Source organism: Penaeus vannamei, chromosome 4 (assembly GCF_042767895.1).
Source record: "Penaeus vannamei isolate JL-2024 chromosome 4, ASM4276789v1, whole genome shotgun sequence".
Lineage (NCBI taxonomy): Eukaryota > Metazoa > Arthropoda > Malacostraca > Decapoda > Penaeidae > Penaeus > Penaeus vannamei.
In genome coordinates, this window is record NC_091552.1 from 51205667 (window position 1) to 51228166 (window position 22500).

A 22500-nucleotide genomic window follows, 5' to 3' on the forward strand; every position below is an offset into this window, starting at 1 on the left:
CGCGGCCCCGCTGCCCAACACAATCGCAATCGCCCTAATTACACTGCCAAGTAATTACTGGGCCGCGGCAACTACAAGCCTAATTAGCAACTGCCATTGGACCAAACAGACGCCCATTAACAAGTGAATCTTACACTTGAGGAATTAATTGGCTTGTGTCCTGGGCGGAGGCGGGCTTGTGCTGGACGCTGGTGGCCTCCGTCGCTCGCCTCTGCTCTCCTCTCTCTCTTTCCTGGTCTCTCTCTCTCTCGCCTCTCGTTCTCTTCTCTTGCTCTATTGTTCTCTCGTCTTGCACCTGTCTCTCCCTCTCCCTCATCTTCTCTCCCTCCCCTCTCCCTCCCTCCTTCCCTCCCTACCCATCTCCCTTTCCCTCTCCCTCTCCTCCCTCTCCCTCTCCCTTTCCCTCTCCCTCTCCCTTTCCCTCTCCCTCTCCCTTTCCCTCTCCCTCGCTCTCAGACAATTAATCAGATTAATCATGATGATAATTTATATTGCTATTGTTATCAAATTAGCGCTGACGACGATATTCAACATGTCCATTGCTATTATTGTTATATCTGTAATCGCTGTCAGGCGAGTATTTGGCAACAGCATTCCTATCGGCATTAGTGCTCTACTGCGGCTGTTATCAGCTGCCTTCCTCTATTCCTTCGTCTTTCCATGTCTCTTGTTTACCCTCCTTTTCTTCCTTCTTCGTTCCCCGCTTCCTTCCTGAATCCTACATACCCCCATCCTTCCTCCTTCTACCCATCCTTACACCTACCCGTCTACCACTCCCCCCACCCCCCTCTACTCATCCTCATCCCTACCCTGTCTCCCCTTTACCCATCTCCTATCCCCCTCCCCCTACCTCTATGTCCCCTCCCCTGCTACGCATCCCCCTATACCCCCTCCCCCTACTCATCCCCCTACCCATCCCCCTATGCCCCCTTCCCTCCTACGTTTCCCCTCCCCTCCCTCCCTCCCTTCCCTTCCCTCCTCCTCCCCTTCCCTTCCCTCCTCCCTCCCTCCCCCTCCCTCCCCTTCTCCCCCTCCCGCCTTCCTCCCCCTCCCTCCCCTCCCCTCCTCCTCCCTCCCCTTCCCTCCTCCCTTCCCTCCTTCCTCCCCTCCCCTCCCTCCCCTCCCCCTCCCTCCCATACGGCCTTAAACACTCGCCGTGACGCCCAAGCAGAGGCGACGCTGGCCTGACTCCTCGAAGCAGCGCCAGCATTCAATCAGTTAAATATTTACGTCTCAGTTAATGCTGACAGGATGCTCGCGCCCTCCGGTGCTGCGTGGAAAGGGAAGGAGGGAGACGGGAGAGGGAGGAAGAGGGGAAAGGGAGAAAGGAAATGAGGGAGAGAGAGAGAGAAACGGTTGGAAGAGGGAGAAAGAGGAAAAGGGAATTGGGGAGAGATAAGAAGAGGGAATTAGGGAGAAAGAGGAAATGGGAGAGAGGAGAAAAGAGAGAATGAGGAAGAAAGGGGAAAACAATGTGGGAGAAAGAGACAAAGAGAGAAAAAAGGAGGAAAGAGAGATAAGTGTGAAAGAAAAATAGGAAAAGGAAATGAGGGAGAAAGAGAACATGAAAGAAAATCAGAAAAGGGGAAGGAGAAAAAGGAATGAGGGAGAAAGAGGACAAGAAAGAAATAGGGAAAGAGGAAAAGGGAGGATATTGTCCATGGCTTAAGGAAGACCCAAATTGAGTGCCGTGTGCAAAGGCGAAAGGAAGCAGCCACTCAATTGCTTCCTTTATCGTTTCATTAAGGAAAGGCCGTTTTATAAGCAACCATCATAAACATTCGCATGTATGTTGGAATTTCTGACATTAAAGGTGCTACTTTCAAGCCCAAAACATGGACCCAGCGGCCTTCTGTGCTCCCCCACCCCTCCCCTCCTCTCCCCTCCCTCCTCCCTCCTCCCTCCTATTCCCCTCTCCCCCCCCCCCCGGACTTTATTCGACCTATGACCTTATACATTCGGGATAACATTCCGGGAGAGATGCTTCTATAACACAGCATGGGAGTCCGTGGATCCAGCACTGGACTCTCACTTCCCTCTTTATTCTCTGCTTGCCTCTTCCTGTCTCTTTTTTCTCTCTTTTCTTGTCTTCTCTTCTCTCTCTTGTTTCGTCTCTTCTCTTTTTCTTATCCCCTTTCTCTTCCTCTGCCTATTTATTTCTTCTATTTCTCGAATATCCTTCTTCTGTTTCTTCTTCTCCTCTTCTTTCTATCTTCCTAATCTCTCTCTCTCTCTCTCTCTCTCTCTCTCTCTCTCTCTCTCTCTCTCTCTCTCTCTCTCTCTCTCTCTCTCTCTCTCTCTCTCTCTCTCTCTCTCTCTCTCTCTCTCCCTCTCTCTCTCTCTCTCTCTCCTCTCTCTCTCTCCCTCTCTCTCTCCCTCTCTCTCTCTCCCTCTCTCTCTCCCTCTCTCTCTCCCTCTCTCTCTCCCTCTCTCTCCCTCTCTCTCCCTCCCTCTCTCTCCCTCTCTCTCCCTCCCTCTCTCTCTCTCTCTCTCTCTCTCTCTCTCTCTCTCTCTCTCTCTCTCTCTCCCTCTCTCTTTCTCTCTCTATCTCTTTCTCTCTCTCTTTCTCTCTCTCTCTCTCTCTCTCTCTTTCTTTCTTTCTTTCTTTCTAACTGTCTTCCTCCCACTCTCCTTCCTTCCTCTCTTTCCCACTCTCTCCTTTCTTCCTCTATCTCTCCTTCCCTCTTTCTCTCCCTCTCCTCCTCTTTCCCTCGCACTCTCACCCTTCCGGCCTTCAATAATTTCATTAAACTGTCAAAGCTTAAATGACGTTGCCGAATCTATAATTCCGAGCGCGATGGCATTGTTGAGCCTAAAATGAATCCAGATTTATATATAGATTTTGCCAGTGTGATTCTGAATATTAAAAGTATACAGTGACGTGTCAATTATCTATGAATGCTGATGGGAACGACTGACAGCTGACTAAACAGGTGTGCTGTCACGGAGAGGAGAGAGGGGAGAGGGAGGCAGGAAGAGGGGAAATACCAGCAGGAATTGTGGGGAAATAAGAGATGAGCGGAGGTTACGGAGAGGGGGAAAGGTAGTCGTTTTTTGCCATAAAGTCTACGGGGATGAGAACCCTCATTTCACTTACAATTTCGATAATCATTTTCCTTCCACTGGAAAAGCCAACGGAACCGGTCCAGCCTAAACTATCAAATATGAATAAGAATTCGCTTTTAATACCAGCGCTAACCCGCATCACAGGTAGGCTTAACAAGTCTATAATTGGTGTATAATTACCCCAGTTTTTCCATCACGTGTTGGCGCTAAAAAGGTTCCCGAGAGGCGGAGCAGCAGCCAGCGGCAGGGACAGCAGGAGCGGGGAGAGGGAATGCCTGGCCATCGCCCTCACGTAAAAGCCTTTCCCTGAATTACTACTTTTTGGCTTTTTTTCTGGCCCGGCGCGTAAACTGTTTTCGGTCGCCACATTAGCAAATTAAAAGCGGCCATGTGAGGGCAGTAAAAGGCCGCCGACGCCCGCCATTGGCACCCGTGGGCGCGGAGAGAGCGAGTGTCCTTCGCCAAACCCACCGCTTTGATCATCAAAGGCGGCAAACATCTGGCCGTCACGTCATCAATAATTAACAATAATCACCGTGTTATAAGAGAAACCCAAGGGAATCAAACTACATCTTAAAACAGATATAAATCAACTGATAATCCCTCATGAAATCACCCATAGAATCACCTAAAAGGAAACCAACCTCAAACACAAACACGTCACCTAAAAATCACCTTTAAAATAAACCAACTCCCACACCTTCAAGACGCAAACATCCCACCTACGAAATCACCGAAAAGGAAACCAACTCCCACCTTAAAACCCGAATAAATCACCCATAAATCCACCCAAGCAAATCCCTCTCCCCCCCCCCTTCCACCTTCGCAGCAACGCAAGAGGGGGAACCGCGGCGCTCGGACGGCTGAAGCGGACGGACGGGGAAGAAGCTTTCCCTCGGCGGGAGCGCGTCTCCCTGGCACGCGATCCCGGCGAAATGACACGGGGTTTGAGGGGGGAGGGGGGAGAAGGGGAGGGGGAAGGGAGAAGGGGAAGGGGGGAGGGGATTAGGGGAGAGAGAGAGAGCAGGGGGGATTAGGGAGAGAGAGAGGGCAGGGCGGGGGATAAGGGGGAGAGAGAGAGGGCAGAGAGGGATTAGGGGAGAGAGGAGGGGGGGACAGGAGGAGGGGACGAGAGCGGGGAATAGGAGGAAGGAGGAAGGAGAAGTCTGGTTTCGGTTGGACATTATGGGGGAGGAGTGACGATGGAAGGGGGGAGAAAGAGGTGTAAAAGAGAAAAGGGGAAGAGGGGAGGAAAGGGGAGGAGAGGAGATGGGAGCCTCTTCCCTGAGGGACCTGACCTTAATTACAATTGGTGCGCGAGTTTGTTCTCTCTCTCTCTCTCTCACTCTCTCTCTCACTCTCTCTCTCACTCTCCCTCCCTCTCTTCCTCTCTCTCTTCCTCTCTCTCTCCCTCTCCCTCTCCCTCTCTCTCCCCCTCTCTCTCCCCCTCTCTCTCCCTCTGTATCTGTTCCATCTTTCCCTCATCCTCCACGTATCCGTCCACGATGATTTAAAAACACCAGAAAAAGAAACCGTAATTCATATCCCATCAATCTGTGATCAGCTGGACATCATCTTTTGTAAAAAAAATGTGAGCAATCAGCCCAGACTGAAAAAAAAAATGTATGAATAAACCTTCCGTTTTCTGCCCCGCCTCTGCCTCCTCCTGGACCCCTTCCTCTTTTTCCTTTCCATCATTAACGCGTCTTCCTGCTCCTCATACTCCTTCTCTTCTCTCTCGTTCTTTCCCCCCCTAATTATTAAACTTCCCTGCCTCCTCCTCTTCCACCTCCACCTCCATCTCCACCTCTCCCTCCATCTTTTTCCACCACCTTCATCCATTTCCACCTACACCTCCTCCTCCTCCTCCCCCTCCTCCTCCCTCCCCCCTCCTCCTCCTCCTCCCCCCCTCCTCCTCCTCCTCCTCCTCCCTCTCCTCCTCCTTCCTCTCCTCCTACTCCCTCTCCTCCTCCTCCTCCTCCTCCCCCTCCTCCTCCTCCTCCTCCTCCCAAGACACGACAAGTTAATGCAGTGTCATCATCATTTCATTCCCGCCTCCTCCCAGCGGGTCTCGGGAAGGGAGGAAAATATCTTATCCTTCGCAGCCCCGGTTGATGAAGACATCTCGAGGCAGTCCAGGTGAGAGCCTCTCGCTCGCCTGCCCTTTCCCTCTTTCTTGGTCTCTTTCTTGGTCTCTTTCTTGGTCCCTTTCTTGGTCCCTTTCTTGGTCCCTTTCTTGGTCTCTTTCTTGGTCTCTTTCTTGGTCCCTTTCTTGGTCTCTTTCTTGGTCTCTTTCTTGGTCCCTTTCTTGGTCTCTTTCTTGGTCTCTTTCTTGGTCCCTTTCTTGGTCTCTTTCTTGGTCTCTTTCTTGGTCTGCTGCTTTTCGGTTGTGTCCCCTTCTCCTACTCCTTCTTCTTTTCCTTCTCTCCTCTCTCTACCTCTCCCTCTCTTCCTTTTCCTCCTTCCATTCCACCTTCCGTCTCCTTCTACCTATGTTTCCTCCTCACGCCCCCTCTCCTTCTCTCTCTCTCCCTCTCTCCCCCTCCCCTCCCTCTTCCCCCCTTCCTCTTCCTCCTCCCACCACACAAATGGCCTCTAATCCACGTCATTTCCTCTCCCACTTTCCTCGCAATTCGCTCTATTCCTTCATCCGCCGCCACCGGCCTCGCGTCCGGCCGAATCAGAGGCGAAGATTCCGTTGCCTCAAGAATCATCGGCCGACGCTCGCCGCTCTCTGCCCGGGTTTAATTGGCTCCGGCGGCCCTTGTCGTCGCTTCGGCCGGCCGCTTCACTCTGCTCTTCTTGGCTCTGTCTCTGTCTTTCTGTCTCTGTCTCTCTGTCTCTGTCTTTCTGTCTCTGTCTCTGTCTCTGTCTCTGTCTCTCTCGCTCTCTCTCTCTCTGTTTCTCTCTCTCTCTCTCTCTCTCTCTCTCTCTCTCTCTCTCTCTCTCTCTCTCTCTCTCTCTCTCTCTCTCTCTCTCTCTCTCTCTTCTCGCCTAAACTCTTTCCTCTCCTTCCCTCCCTAAACTCCTCCCTTCCTTCTCCCTTCCCTTCCCTTCCCTCCCCTTCCTTCCCTTCCCTCCCCACTGCCTTCACCCCCTCCCTTCCTTCTCCCTCTCCCATTCCTTCTCCCCTTCTCCCTCTCCCTCTCCCACTCCCCCCCTCTCCTCCTGAATGGGTACTTGAGCGGCTCCATAATGCCTTCCCGGCCCCGACAAGCAAATTTCCTTTCTTCTGCTCCCAGTTTCCGCTCGTTTCCTTGGCATGCATTTTTCTCTCGTCTATTTTCTTTCCCTTTCCTGTTTTCTTGACTTTTTCTCTTGCGCTCTCCTTTTTTTCCTTTTTTCCTGGATCTTTTGTTTTTTATCAAATTCTGAATTGATTATGTCTTTCTTCCTTTCTTCTCCAAATCCCCTCCAACTTTATCTAAACCTTTCTCTCTACCTTTTCTTCTTAATTAGCATCTCCTCCACCAACACCTCCTTGTTACCTCCTTCTCCCTGCCCCCTTTCTATTCCCCTCCCCCCTCCCTCACCCCCCCCCCCCACCACACCCTCATCCTCCACTTTCCCCACCACCCACCCTCATCCCCCTCCCCCCACCACACCCTCATCCCCTCCCCCACCACCCTCATCCCCTCCCCCCACCACACCTTCATCCCCCTCCCCCACCACTCCCTCATCCCCCTCCCCCTACCACTCCCTCATCCCTCTCCCCTACCACTCCCTCCATCCCCCTCCCCCACCACTCCCTCATCCCCCTCCCCCACCACTCCCTCATCCCTCTCCCCTACCACTCCCTCATCCCCTCCCCCACCACTCCCTCATCCCCCTCCCCCACCACTCCCTCATCCCTCTCTCCCCTACCACTCCCTCATCCCCCTCCCCCACCACTCCCTCATCCCCCTCCCCCCACCACTCCCTCATCCCCCCTCCCCCCACCACTCCCTCATCCCCCTCCCCCCACCACTCCCTCATCCCCCTCCCCCCACCACTCCTCCTCATCCCCTCCCCCACCACTCCCTCATCCCCCTCTACCCCACCACTCCCTCATCCCCCTCCCCCACCCAAAATCCCACATCCCCCTCCCCCCACCAAACCCTCATCCCCCTCCCCCGACCTTCATCCCCCTCCCCCACCACTCCCTCATCCCCCTCCCCCACCACTCCCTCATCCCTCCCCCACCACTCTTCATCCACCTTCACCTCTTCTTCCCCCACCATCGAAACCTCCCCCCCCCTTCCGGCCCCTCCCCCTCCCCCTCCCCCACCTAATCTACCTCCCAGTTGTGCATCTCCGCCGCGATGACGCAATCACGGCCTTTGTTCCGGGAGGCGGAGGTCAAGTCATGAGGGAGAGGGAGGGAGAGGGAGAGAGGAAGAGAGGGAGGGAGAGGGGGAGAGGGAGAGAGAGGAAGAGAGGAACGGAGGGAGGGAGAGGGAGAAGGAGGGAGGGAGAGGGGGAGAGGGAAGGAGGGAGGGAGAGGGAGAGGAAGAGAGGAAGAGAGGGAAGGAGGGAGAGGAAGAGAGAGAGAGAGAGGGAAGGAGGGAGAGGAGGAGAGAGAAGGAGGGGGGGAGAGGAAGAGAGGGAAGGGAGGAGGGAGAAGGAAGAGAGGGAAGGAGGAGACAGGAGGAAAAGGGAGAGAGGAAGGAAGAAGAAGAGGGAAGGAGGGAGAGGAAGAGAAGAGGGAAGGAGGAAGGAGAAGGAGAGAGGAAGAGAGGGAAGGAGGGAGAGAAGAAGGAGAGAGAGGGAAGGGAGGGACGGAGAGGAAGGAGAGAGGAAGAAGAGGAAGAAGGAAGGGAGAGGGAAGAGGAAGAAGAGGGGAAGGAGGGGGAGAGCGAAGAAGAGGAAGAGAGGGAGGAAGAGAGGAAGGGAGGGAGGAGGAAGGAGAGAGGAGAGGAAGAGAGGGAAGGAGGAAGAAAGGAAGAGAGGGAGAGAGGAAGATAGGGAAGGAGTGAGGGAGAGGAAGAGAGAGAGAGAGAATCATGATTTTTTTCTGTCTCACATCAGACAGACTGACTGGGAATTTCACCTTTAATGTTTTATTTATTCCATCTTTTATAATTCCCTTGATATACGCCATGTCTGTTTTGTGATTCATCTTGTCTATTTTTTTTTTTTTTTTTTTTTTTGGGGGGCGCATTGTTAATTATCATTTTTTTAATCATCATTTCAACCGGAGTGTTTTTTTTCTCTTACGTTCGTTCTCTATTTATTTACTCTCTTGCTACGTTTCTCGTTGTTCTCTTTCTTCTTCCCGATTTACCGCTCTTATCTGTGTCCCTCATCTCTTCACACTTACACTCTCTCGCTTTGCCTCTCTCTTCCCTTGTTCCTTCCCTACTATATCTCCATCCTTCTCGCTTTCCTTCTCCCTCATCTCCCTCCACTTCTCTTTCCTCCCTCTCCTTTCTCCCTTCACCGTTCCACTTCCCTCTCCCTCTCCTACCTCTCTCTCTCTTATCCTTCCTACCCCTACCAGTCTCTCCTATCTTCCCTCTCCCTCTCCTCCTTCCCATTCTTAGTTCTCTCTCTCTCTCCCTCATACCCTCTCTCCCTCTCTCCCTCCCCCTTCCCCCTCCCCCTACCCTCCTCCTCTCCCTCCTCCCTACACCTCCTTCCCTCCCCCTCTCCTTCTCCCTCCCCCTCTCCCTCCCCCTCTCCCTCTCTCCATCTCCCACCTCCCCCTCCTCTTCCCCTCTCTTCCTCTCCCATCTCCCTCTCCCTCCCCCTCTCCCTCCCCCTCTCCCTCCCCCTCTTCCTCTCCATCTCCCTATCTCCCTCTACCCCCTCCCCCCTGAAGGCAAGCAGCTGTCAGTCGACGAGCAACAACATCTGTCGATCACGTCCTGTCAATATGTACTCCAGCTTCCACATTGCGAATTTCTATAAAACTTCCAAGTCTGATTTCTATAAAACTTTTATGCGTTATCTTCCTGTTGCATCATGCTGATTTTTTGTGTGTTTCTATATTCCTTTTCGGTTGTTTGTAATATATTTCCGTTCTCGCATTTTCCTCTAACCGGCCTAACCTAGCTTACCCTAACGTAAACTAACGTAACCCGACGTAACCTAATCAACCAAACTTAACCTAACTTATTCAACCTGACCTTACCTAACCTAAACTAACCTTACCTAACCCAACTTAACCTTACCAATGTAACCTAACCTAACCTAACCTTAAAAATGTAACCTAACCTAACCTAACCTAACCTCCTCGCAGTCTCCAGTTTTCCTGTTCTCTCCCTTTCCTTCCACTTCTCCCTCACCCCTCCCCCATTCCTTCTCCTCCTCCTTCATTCTCCTCCTCCTCCTTCACCACCACTCCGCCGCGCCGTCCGCTGATAGCAAACCTCAATAGAAATGACCAGAAGAAAAGAAAAAGAAAAGAAAGAGGGAATAAATAAAAGAAAAATAAGGAAAAAGGTTCTTCGCCCTTTGAGCCTGCTCCTCTCTTCCTTATTTCTCGGTTTATTTATTTCTAATTTCCTTTTCTCTTTTCCTCTTCGTCCTTTCTCTATATATACGCATGTGTTTGTGTTTGCTCTTCCTTTCTTTATATATCCTCTTCTGAAGTGAGTGAGTGAGAAGGGGGGGAGGGGGAAGGAGGGAGGGAGGGAGGGAGAGAGGGAGGAGTGAGGAGGGAGGGAGGAGGGAGGGGAGGGAGGGATGGGCAGGAAGAAGAAGAGAGAGAGAGAAGAAGAGAGAGAGAGAGACAAAGAGAGAGAGAGAGACAGACAGACAGAGAGAGAGACAAAGAGAGAGAGAGACAAAGAGACAGACAGACAAGAGAAGCGGGGAACGTCCCGAGGGGGGGGGGCAAGCCAAGGGCGGGAGTGGCTTGGCCCGAGCTGTAGAAAACGATGATGGAGCGCGGTTGAGGGGCAACTCTTCCAGATAAACATTAAACTTTCGCAATTACCTTCGCGCTTCCGAAGGCGAAACAGCGACCGTTAGAAACGCGAGCCCCAATATATCATTCTGCGGCGACCTTTCCCCTTTCGCGTCGAAGCGGCTCGGGGGTCTTGCTTTTATTTTCGTTTTATCTTCTCTTCTGATATTTTGTTTTTTCCTCTTTTTTGAGGGGGTCACATCTCTAATTTCTCCGTCTCTGGCTCCAACTAATCCGTCTTTTTCTGACTGCCTCTCTCTTTTCTTTCTCCATCCCTCTCTCTCTCCTTCTCCTTCCTCCTCTCCACTTCCTTTATCCTAAACCCAAAGTCATTTTCTTCTTCTTTTCCTCTCCTTCTCTTCCTCCCTCTCCTTCTCCCTCCCTCCCCCTCCTCCCCGTTTCTCAAAGCTTTCTCGTCCTGCGGTTGTTGTCGTGTTTTATGAATCGGCGGCCGAGGCGCGCCGCGGTTCTTAACGCCGCCCGTCCCTCGCCGAGATGAACTGTAAATGAGAAGGAGCAACACGGCCGCTGGGAGGGGGGGGAGAGGGGGGGAGGGAGGAGGGGGGGAAGAAGAGAGAGAGGCTTGAGGGAGGGAAGGGGAGAGGGAAGGGGGGAGGGAGGAAGGGAGAGAGGACTGAGGGAGGGAAGGGGGGAGGGAAGAAGAGAGAGAGGCTTGAGGGAGGGAAGGGGAGATGGAAGGGGGGAGGGAAGAAGAGAGAGAGGCTTGAGGGAGGGAAGGGGAGAGGAGGGAGGGAGAGAGGACTGAGGGAGGGAAGGAGGGAGGGAGGAAGGGAGAGAGGCTTGAGGGAGGGAAGAAGAGAGAGAGGCTTGAGGGAGGAAAGGGGAGAGGGAAGAAGAGAGAGAGGGCTGAAGGAGGGAGGAAGAGAGGGAAGGGAACTTACTTTTGAAATTATCGTTTCCTTTTTGCCGTTTGCCGTTAACAAGTTCTCGTTATCATTTATAATAATCAGAAATATCATCATCATCGCCATGAGCATCAACTTTACCACCACCAACATCATCACCATCACCACAAGTATCATTGCAACTCCCATCATTACCACTACAACCAAGTGGAGAACCCCCCACCCCCCCGCCTTGGCCACAAGAGCTCCCCCCCCCCCCTCGCCGCCTCGCATTCCTGACACGTTCCCAATTCCAAGTGAACTTTATCTGCGTTTTGTTCCTGCGTTCAGGAGGTGGGTTCTCGCCGCCACGTGGATGGCTCCTTTGAACGCGGCCAAGAGTCGGACCCTGGGTGGGGCGGGTGTCAGTGTGGGTGGGTGTTTAGGTGGGTGTGGGTGTGGGTGTGGGTGTGGGTGTGTGTGTGTGTGTGTGTGTGGGTGTGTGTGTGTGTGTGTGTGTGTGTGTGTGTGTGTGTGTGTGTGTGTGTGTGTGTGTGTGTGTGTGTGTGTGTGTGTGTGTGTGTGTGTGTGTGTACTTGCGTGAATATGTGTATTCCATTTTTTGTGTGTTCTTTCTCTTTGCTTCTTATTTGGCTAGTCTTGTTTTCCTCCGTTTTCTCTCCATCATCAGCCTCTCTCTTTCTCGCTGTTGCGCTTACTCTCATCTCCCTTTCATTTTCTCCTTCTGCTTCTCCTCTCCCCTAACCCCCTCCCCTCTCTCTTCTCCTCTACCCTCAGCCTCTCCCTCTCTCACCCCTCCTCATCTTCTTCTTCTTCCTCTTCTTTTTCTTCTCCTTCTCCTTCTTCTTCTTCTTCTTCTTCTTCTTCTTCTTCTTCTTCTTCTTCTTCTTCTTCTTCTCCTCCTCCTCCCTCCTCCTCCTCCTCTCCTTCCCCCTCCTCTCCCTCCTTCTTTCCTTTCCTTCCTTCCTTTCCTTCCTTCCTTCGCTTCCTTCCTTCCTTCCTTCCTTCCCCTTCCTTGTCTTCCCTTCCTTGCCTTCCTTTCCCTTCCTTCCTTTTCCCTTTCCCCCTCCTTCCCTTCCCTCCTCCTCCTCCTCCTTCCCTCCCTCTCCCTCCTTCCCTCCCTTCCTTCCCTCCTCCTCCTCCTTCCCCTCCCTCCTCCTCCTTCCCTCCCTCCTCCTCCTTCCCTCTCCTCCCTCCTCCTCCTTCCCTCCCTTCCTCCTTCCCTCCCTCCTCCTCCTCCTCCTCCTCCTTCCCTCCCCCTCCTCCTCCTCCTCCTCCCCCTACCACGAGAGCCCAAAAGAAACCCAGTGTAGATATTTGCATATATTCATAGTCTGTGCAAACTCCTCTTCCGTTTCACTTCTTCAGCATGTCTGCCTAAGTTGTTTGTGGCAGACGGAGCTCCTCCCAAAGGGAAAATATTATCATAAGTCTCCCCGGAACCATATCTTGGCCCGCTCGCTAAACAGACGCGACCAGGGAATCAAATTATAGCCAGGGATTGTCTGGGTTCTAGTTTTATTTCTATCTGGCTATTCTTTCTTATACTTTTTTTTTATCTTTATTTGTTTATTTTTTATTTTTTTTCTTTCTGGTGATGGTGGGGACCTCTCCTTGTTCTCTTTTATAATTCTTTTCTCTTTTTACTTCCTTGGAACTTTGGCTTCTAGTTTTATCTTGTTATCCTTCTTTTCTTTTGTTGGCTATTTTTTGTTGAATGTTTCTCTGTCAATCTTATTCCCTCTGTTTGCATATTCTTCCTCTTCTTTACCATTCTGCTTTTCTAAATCTGATCCAGATTTGAAAATCAGACGATGGAACATATACTTTCGAGGATTAACTCAAAATATTAATGTAAATATTAAGCCGCTACGCCACCAAAACACGTCAAAGTTAATAAAGATTTTTGCCATATACTTTTTCTCTCTCCCTCCCTCCCTCCATCCATCCATCCATCCCTCCCTCCTTCCCTCCCTCCTTCCCTCTCTCCCTCCCTCCCTCCCTCCCTCTCCCTCCCTCTCTCTCCCTCCCTCTCCCTCTCATTATCCTCACCAATTTATCTACATCATTTAATCTGCTTAAATCACCATTTTCTCGGTATCATTGCATAATTAGGTCCCAACGAGGTATCATTTCCTCATTACAGTTAATGCTGCCAACAGAAGGTAACTCAAAGCGCGATAATCACAGTGCGAGTGACATTGGCACCGTCGGGCACAGTGCCAGAAGGCGTCAAAACAACCAAACAAAAACAAGAATATAAATAAAACACCATGATTTTTTCCTTCGACCACCACCACCACCACCAAAAAGAACGAAAGAAAAAAATAGATAGAAAGAAAAATGAAAGAAATATAGAAAGAAAGAAAGAAAGAAAGAAAAAGATAGAAAGAAAGAAAGAAAATGAAAGAAGGAAAGAAAGAATAGATGAATATAAATCTCCACGTACCTGGTTGACACGGACGCCGCAGTACGAGGGGTCGTCCTTGTCCGTGATGAGCGGCAGACGCAGCGTCACGGAGCCCGAGCCGTCGCCGATGGCCATGCACTCGGGCCGCCGGAAGTCGCGGGCGTGCACGGCTCCTGCGGGAGGGGGAGGGGGGGGGTAAGTTTCGTAAGTGGTGGTTTGTGGGATTTGCGACGTGTGTGTGTGCACAAAATAAACAAGAAAAAGGGGAAAAAATATATAAATAAATAAATAATAATAAAAAAAAAAAAAAAAAAAAATATAAAATATATATATATATATATATATATATATATATATATATAATAGAGAAAACAATAATAAAGAGAAGAAACAGAAACGGGTAAACAAAGAGCCAGGAATAAAACAGTGTAGGCAAAAAAAAAATCGAATAAAGCAAACCAACAAAAAAATGCAAATAGGAAAAAAGTCGAGCCGAAGGACGTGAAAATACGAAGAACAGACACGAGGCGAGAGAAAAAGACATGCCAACGGCTCTGGCGCGGCAAGGAGGTCCACGAGGAGATGATATGGAAGCATCTTTTATGTATATAAAATAAGAAAACAATAATAAAAAGAGAAACGAAACGGCTAAAGAAAGAACCAATAATAAAACAACAAGTAAACCAAAAAACAATAAGCAAACCAACAAAAAAATTGCAAATAGGAAAAAAGTCGAGCCAAAGGACGTGGAAATACGAAGAACAGACACGAAGCGAGAGAAAAAGATGGCGCGGCAAGGAGGTCCACGAGGAGATGATATGGAAGCATCTTTTATGCAAATCGGGCGGCTTGGCGGGCGCGCCGACCCGGCCAGCTGCTCGTTATCCGATAATCCGATACTTAGGATAAATAAGTCCGCTTCGGGGGTGGAAGAAGGGTGAGGGGGCAGGGTGTTGTGGCATGGGAGGGGGAGGGGGAGGTGTTGTGTTAGGGTGGTGGGTGTTGTGTATGGGAGGGGAGGAGGGTGAGAGAGTGGTTGTAGGGAGATGGGCGAGTTTGTGTGCGGATGCGGTTGTGGGAGGATAGGGGTGTTAGTGGGGGATTGAGTGTGTGTAGTGGGAGGGGGGGGGGCTAAAAGGTGAGCACATAGAGAGGAGGTCAACATGTATATGCGGAGGGAGCGTGTCACCGTAGGGCGGGGGGGAAAGGGGCTGGAGGGGGAGGTAGAGTGTGAGTATGTTGGGAGGGGATGAGTGTGTGTGTCGAAGGGGTCAGTGTGTGAGTAAGGGCTATGTGTGCATTTGCGTCCGTGTGCACGCTTGTCCACGCACACACTCCTTCCCCCTCGGTCCGGCGAGAGCAGAGCGCTTCCGGCCCCGACAGCGAGCAAGAAATCCGACGCATTAAGAGACATAAAGAAATGAAGAAAAATAAAATAAAATAAAATAAAAGATAGAAAAAAAATAAAAAGAGGGAGAGACAAGGAGGAGAGAGAGAGAAAAAAAGGCGCTTTCAGTCGGGGATCAACGAGACGCAAGACAACTCAAGACAAACTCAAGACAAAGTCAAGACAAGACATTCATAAGTTTGGCCTCGGGGGAAGGAGAGGGGAGAGAGGCAGGGAGGGAGGGGGAGGGGAGGAAGGAGACCGGGGGAGGGGGAGGGGGGGAAGGAGACCGGAGGGAAGGGGAGGGGGAGGGAAGGAGACCGGGGAGGGGGAGGGAGGGAGGGGAGGGGAAGGAGACGGGGGGAGGGGGAGGGAGGAGGGAGGGAGGGGGGAGGGGGAAGGAGACCGGGGGAGGGGAGGGAGGGAGGGAGGGAGGGGGGAAGGAGAAGGGGGGAGGGGGGAGGAGGGAGGGGGAGGGGGAGGGGGAAGGAGACATCAGGGCAGCTGACCGGAGGAAGGGGGAGGGAGGAGGGGAGGGGGATGGAAGAAGAGGAGAGGGAGCGGGAGAGGGAAAGAGAAGGAAGACGAAGAATGGAAGGGTGAGGGAAAGAGAGGGAAGTAGAAGGAGAAGGATGAAAGATCGACAAGAGAAAGAAAGGAGACAATGAGGAAAAAGGAAAGAAAGGGAGCAAGGGCGAGGAAGAGGGAAGAAGGTTAAGAAACAGGAAAAGGGAGAAGCAGAGAAGAGGAGGGAAAAGCAAAGCAAAAGAGAGAGAGGAAAGAAAGGAAAAGGGAGAAGCAGAGAAGAGGAGGGAAAAGCAAAGCAAGAGAGAAAGGAGGAGGAGAAGCAGAGAAGAGGAGGAAAAGCAAAGCAAAGAGAGAAAGGAAAGAAAGGAAAAGGGAGAAGCAGAGGAGAGGAGGGAAAAAGCAAAGCAAAGAGAGAAGGAAAGAAAGGAAAAGGGAGAGAGGAAAAAAAAGAGCGAAACAAAAATAAAAACGAAAACCGAGAGGCAGAACAAAAAAAAAGTAAAAAAAAGAGGCGAGAGGAGAGGAGATAAAAGCGGAGAGGGAGGGAAGAGGTGAAGCTAAAAATGAGTTTTGATTCAATGCCATGATTGCGGATGAATGGGGCAGGGGGGGGGAGGGGGGAGAAGGGGGGGGGAGGGAGGGGGATCCAGAGTTTCCCTGAAGTTTTAATTTAATCTGGAGAGAGAATGAAAAGTTGAAAGGAAAATAATACGACTTTGTAAGTTGTTTAAAGGATGGCTTTCTTCTGATGACAGAATACCATTAGGCTGAAAGATGACTCGCGAATCGTGCTTCAGTCGCCGCAGCTTTGTCTGTCTGTCTGTCTGTCTGTCTGTCTGTCTGTGTCTGTCTGTCTGTCTGTCTGGTCGTCCGGTTGGCTGGCTGTCTGTCTGTCTGTCTGTCTGGTCGTCCGGTTGGCTGTCTGTCTGTCTGTCTGGTTGTCTGTCTGTCTGGTCGTCCGGTTGGCTGTCTGTCTGTCTGTCTGGTTGTCTGTCTGTCTGTCTGGTTGTCCGGTTGTCTGTCTGTCTGTCTGTCTGTCTGGTTGTCCGGTTGTCTGTCTGTCTGTCTGTCTGGTTGTCTGTCTGTCTGTCTGGTTGTCCGGTTGTCTGTCTGTCTGTCTGTCTGTCTGTCTGGTCGTCCGGTTGGCTGTCTGTCTGTCTGTCTGTCTGGTCGTCCGGTTGGCTGTCTGTCTGTCTGTCTCTGTCTGTCTGTCTGTCTGGTTGTCCGGTTGGCTGTCTGTCTGTCTGGTTGTCTGTCTGTCTGTCTGTCTGTCTGGTTGTCTGTCTGTCTGTCTGTCTGTCTGGTTGTCCGGTTGTCTGTCTGTCTGTCTGTCTGTCTGTCTGTCTGTCTGGTCGTCCGGTTGGCTGTCTGTCTGTCTGTCTGTCTGTCTGTCTGTCTGGTCGTCCGGTTGGCTGTCTGTCTGTCTGTCTCTGTCTGTCTGTCTGTCTGGTTGTCCGGTTGGCTGTCTGTCTGTCTGTCTGTCTGTCTGGTTGTCTGTCTGTCTGTCTGGTTGTCCGGTTGTCTGTCTGTCTGTCTGGTCGTCCGGTTGGCTGTCTGTCTGTCTGTCTCTGTCTGTCTGTCTGTCTGGTCGTCCGGTTGGCTGTCTGTCTGTCTGTCTCTGTCTGTCTGTCTGTCTGGTTGTCCGGTTGGCTGTCTGTCTGTCTGTCTGTCTGTCTATCTGTCTATCTGTCTGTCTGCTGTCTGTCTGTCTGTCTGTCTGTCTGTCTGTCTGTCTGTCTGTCTGTCTGTCTGGTGGTCCGGTTGGCTGTCTATCTACCTCTATCTATTTTTTCTTTTTCTTTTTCTTTTATTTATATTTCTCTGTTTTTTCTCTTTTTCTTTCTCTTTCTCTCTCTGTCTCTCTATACAGAGACCCACAATGCACAAACTAGATTTATTGAAATAAATGAGACAACAGTTTCAGAATCCTCATGGATTCAACTTTCATTTTGTTTTTTTCTGCCATTGTATCATCACGGTAGTGGTTTTCCATCCATATATATATATATATATATATATATATATATATATATATATATATATATATATATATATATATATATATGTATATGTGTGTATATGTATACATATATAGATATATATACATATGTATATGTGTATATACAGTATATATATGTACATATATATAAATATATATATATATATATATATATATATATACATATATACATATATACATATATACATATATATATATATATATATATATATATAGAGAGAGAGAGAGAGAGAGAGAGAGAGAGAGAGAGAGAGAGAGAGAGAGAGAGAGAGAGAGAGAGAGACAGAAAGCAAGAGAAAGAGAGAGAGAAAGAGAAAAAGAGAGACGGAGAGAGAGAGAGAGAGAGAGAGAGAGAGAGAGAGAGAGAGAGAGAGAGAGGGAGGGAGAGGTACATACATATATTATGTATATATATATATATATATATATATATATATATATATATATATATATATATATATATATATATATATATATTCTCTCCCTCTATTCTGATCTATCTCCCTCCTCTTTCTTCAGTTATTCTTACCTCTCTCACTTTGTCCCTGTCTCCTTCTATTTCAATTTCTCTTTCTCTTTCTCTCTCTCTCTCTCTCTCTCTCTCTCTCTCTCTCTCTCTCTCTCTCTCTCTCTCTCTCTCTCTCTCTCTCTCTCTCTCTCTCTCTCTCTTATCAGTGTCCCTCTCCATTTCCCCACTCTCCTTACCTCTCCCACTTCTCTCCTCTTCTCTCTCTCTTTCTCTTCCCTCCATCTCCCTCCCTTCCTCTCCCGCTCCCTCACTTTTATCAGTCTCCCTCCATCCCTTTTTCCATCTGCCTTTCACCTACCGAGCTACCACCTTCCCTCCCTCCCTCCCTTTCTTCCTTCTTCCCTCCTTCTTTCCTTTCTTTCATCCTTACTCCTTCCTTCCCTCCCTTCTTCCCCCCTCCCTCCTTCTTCCCTCCCCTCCCTCCTCCCTTCTTCCTTCCCTCCCTCCTCCCTCCTTCCCTCCCTTCTTCCTTCGCCTCCCTCCCTTCTTCCCTCCCCTCCCTCCCTTTCTTAAAGTGGCTGGGTTTTTCTTCTTCTTCTTCTTCTTTTCCATTCTTTCTTTTCTGTTCTTTGGCTAGCGCCTTCCCTCTCCCTCTCTCCCTCCCCTTCCCTCTCTCTCAAACCATTATGACTTATCAATTGACTTAGAATTTCAAAAGAGTAGATTTCTCATTTGTCTTTCTGTCCCTCTCCTGGCTATCCGATTTCAAAAAATAATGTTACTTCACGATATATATCCAAAAAAAAAAAAAAAAAAAGAAAAAAAAAATTCATTACCCTAAACTTTCCTATCCGCCTCCCCTCCATTCCCTTCCTCTTCCCACCCTTCACCTCCCCTGACCTTCTCCTCCTCTTCCCTCCCCACCCTTTTCCCTCCCCTCCTTCCTCTCCCTTTTCCTTCTCTTCCCTCCTTCTCTTACCTCCATCCCTTCCTCTTCCCTCCCTTCACCTCCCTTCTCCTCACCTCCCTCCCCCCTCTTCCCTCCCCTTCACCTCCCTTCTGCTCACCTCCCTTCCCCTCCTCTTACCTCCCTTCTCCTCACCTCCCTCCCCCCCTCTTTCCCTCCCTTCTCCTTACCTCCCATCCCTTCCTCTTCCCTCCCCCTTCACCTCCCTTCTCCTCGCCTCCCTCCCCCCTCTTCCCTCCCTTCTCCTCACCTCCCTTCCCTCCTCTTCCCTCCTTCTCCTCACCTCCTTCCCTCCTCTTCCCTCCTTCTCTCTCCTCCCTCCCCCTCTTCCCTCCCTTCTCCTCCCTTCTCCTTACCTCCCATCCCTTCTTCTTCCCTCCCTTCACCTCCCTTCTCTCCTCCTCCCATCCCTTCCTCTTCCCTCCCTTCACCTCCTTCTCCTCACCTCCCTTCCCCTCCTCTTCCCTCCCTTCTCCTCACCTCCCTCCCCCCCTCTTCCCTCCCTTCTCCTCACCTCCCTTCCCCTCCTCTTCCCTCCCTTCTCCTCACCTCCCTCCCCCCCTCTTCCCTCCCTTTTCCCTCTCCGCCATAGAGAGAGACCGATAAGTGTCCATTAGTCAGATTAAGGATTTTTCTTTTTAATTCCGATTTCCGAGAATCGAAAGCAAATGATAGGAAGGTGAGGGAGGGGAAGGGGGGTGAGGGGGAAGGGGGGTGAAGGGGAGGGGGGAGGAGAGGGTTGGGGACGAGTGGAGGGAGGGGGAGGCGATTGAAACTGATGGTAATTTTTTTTTTTTTTTTTTTTTTGGGGGGGGAGAGGAGACGGGGAAAAGGGGGAGGGAGAGGGGGAAGGAGAAAGAGGGAGAGAGACTAAGGGAGGGAGGAGGATAGATAGATAAATAGATAGAGAGAGACAGAGAGAATGATTGACTGAATAACAGCTGAACAGTAGACAGTGACGGACGGACAAACAGACAGGGAGGAAGATATGCCGGTAGACAGGCAGACAGAGAGGCAACCAGACAGACAGACAGACAGACATTAAGGCGGACGGACGCAAGGGCAGTCAGCCTCGCATACAATCAAAAATACAATAATCCTCTCCGCCAGCCATGAGCAGCAGCAAAGCAAGAGCAGCGCGCGCGCGCGCGGACAATCACAGGAACCGAAATAGCACAGCAGGTCCTGACCCCCTCCCCCCTCCCCCCTCCCCCCACCTCCCTCCTCCTTCCCTCCAAAAACTCAAAAAATAACAAAATTCGTATTCATATATTCGACGACGGGGAAATTACCACATTAAGCAACGTAATTACAAAGTCATCTAGTTACCAATGGGGATTCCCCCCCCCTTTTCAGACCCCACTGCCCCCCCCCCTTCCTTTCCCCTTTAACCCCTCAGGCGCTCGGACCCGACGGTGGGGTCTGTATGGATAGGCCCTGGTCGTCTCTCTCTCTCTCTCTCTCTCTCTCTCTCTCTCTCTCTCTCTCTCTCTCTCTCTCTCTCTCTCTCTCTCTCTCTCTCTCTCTCTCTCTCTCTCTCTCTCTCCCTCTCTCTCTCTCCCTCTCTCTCTCTCTCTCTCTCTCTCTCTCTCTCTCTCTCTCTCTCTCTCTCTCTCTCTCTCTCTCTTTCTCTTTCTCTTTCTCTTTCTCTTTCTCTTTCTCTCTCTCTCTCTCTGTCTTTGCAGGTGTATATATCATTTATGTACGTACATAAATACGTGCATACATACATACATACATACACACATACATACATACATATCTATAAATCTATATGCGGATCCATGTTTGCATGTATGTGTATCCATCTATCCATCGTCATCTTCGTCTTTATCTCTGTCTATCTGTCTACACATCTATCTATTTGCCTGCATCTGTCTGCCTGTCTGTCAGCGCCCTTCCTGCCGGCCTGTCAATCGCTTCGTCAATAATTGTCAATAGTTAAAAATGTCTTCTACAGCACACACTGGACCTACATAAAAAGACAACTATAAACAGAAATAAAATAGAAGCACTCACCTCTACGTATGGCAGACTCATTTGCATATAAAAGGACCCTTACCGATCCCTCTCATTAATCAAAAATATTAATTGCTTTGCATGTATGTCCATTTTTTCCCCCTCCCTCCTACACGGGTTTAAAGCTCGCCTCTGATGGACTTCGGAACCGCATTTGCATATTCAGTGTTTCATTCGACAAGTTGTTACGGCGCAGAAATGGAAATGTAATCAGGTTATTTTACTTCAACTTTATTTTGATTGCTGTTCAAGATTTGTGTTCGTGTGTGTGGATTTGATATCATTCAATGGCGGGTTGAGTTAGAGAGTCAGATTCTAGGTAGTAAAATAGATATGGAGACAGGCAGGTTAGAAGTAAAAAGATAATTAACATAGGCTTTTCTTAATTGTATAGTGTGTTCAGTCGGCGATGTGGATAAGTAGGTAGATAAGAACTAAATAATACAATAAACAAATATGTATAGATCCAGATGAAGAGATAAATACACAGATAAAGACATAAGAACATAAAATAAACAGATATGTATAGATCCAGATGAGTAGAAGTAATTAAAAGATAAATAACAAAATAAACAGACAGATTTGAAACGATCAGAGAGAAGTAAATAACAAAATAAACAGATAGATTAGAGAGAGAGAGATCAGAGAGAAGAAAACAGGTCACACAAACTTAAAAACCAAATATAAAAACCAAAAATAACAAGTAAAAAATCCCCCAAAATCCAATAAAAAATAAACAGCAAAATCGAACCGCTCACCTCTGTATTCCACGTTGTTGACATAGACGTTGATCTGCATGTAGCCAGCCTTGCAGGAAGCCTCGATGTTGGGCGTGAAGTCCTCGTCCACGGACTGCGCGGTCGCGACCTGAGGGAGAGGAGAGGGGGGCGTGAGTGGCGGGGGTGAGGTGGACTGGCTAAGGGGGAGGGGGTGAAGGGAGAGGAAAGGGAGACGTGAGAGGCGGGGATTGGGGCGGACTGACTAAGGGGGAGGGGGTGAAGGGAGAGGAGAGGGGCGTGAGTGGCGGGGGTGAGGCGGACTGGCTAAGGGGGAGGGGTGAAGGAGAGGAAAGGAAGAAAAGGGAGAAGTGAGTGGCGGGGGGAGGGGATGAAGGGTGAGGAAAGGGAGACGTGAGTGGCGGAGGAGGGGATGAAGGGAGAGGAAAAGGGGGAAGTGAGTGGCGGGGGTTGAGGTGGACTGGCTAAGGGAGAGGAAGGGAGACGTGAGAGGCGGGGATTGAGGCGGACTGACTAAGGGGAGGGGTGAAGGAGAGGAAAGGGAGGCGTGAGTGGCGGAGGGGGTAGCTAGGGGAGAAAAAGGGAGAAGTGAGTGGCGGGGGAGGGGGATGAACGGAGAGGAAAGGGAGACGTGAGTGGCGGGGGTGAGGCGGACTGGCTAAGGAGGGGGTGAAGGGAGAGGAAAGGAAGAAAAAGGGAGAAGTGAGTGACGGGAGGGTGAGGTGGAGAAAAAGAGAAAGGTGACAGAAAGTGACATGACTTATGAGTTGGGGGGAGGGGGGTAGGGGAAGGGGTGTGCGTGTGAAATGAGGCAGTTGGTAGATTCTTCGAAAACTAATGAAGAAAGGTATGGGGTTTTATGAGGTTGGAAACGTGGGGTACACTTCGTGAGGTACATTTCTTATGAGGCCGTTTTGTAAGATTTATGATACAAATGAGATAATTAGGTATAGTTTATGAGAATGACAAGACGAGGTGTTTTTTCTGCTTGCTCTTGTCTGTCCTTACACTTATATTTCTTCCTTCTCTTCTTTCTCTTTCTCTTCCACTCACATCACCTTCCCTTCCTCTTCTTTACACTCAGGACCCTGCTACCCTCCCCCCCTTCCAGCCTCTCCCTTCCCCCTCCCTCCTCTCCCTTC

General features: G+C 50.1%; 1 protein-coding gene across 1 annotated transcript in view; it reads right to left on the reverse strand.

The window, feature by feature from the left end:
- The window catches only part of LOC113821598 (uncharacterized), a 335929-nt gene that overhangs the window by 85510 nt on the left and 227919 nt on the right, over positions 1–22500 (reverse strand). Inside the window, exons 2-3 of the mRNA XM_070121204.1 lie at positions 21380–21488; positions 13271–13404 (exon numbers count right to left, since the gene is read on the reverse strand). Of these exons, the coding sequence (XP_069977305.1) occupies positions 13271–13404; positions 21380–21488 (243 nt within the window). The remainder of the gene's footprint in view (positions 1–13270; positions 13405–21379; positions 21489–22500) is intronic.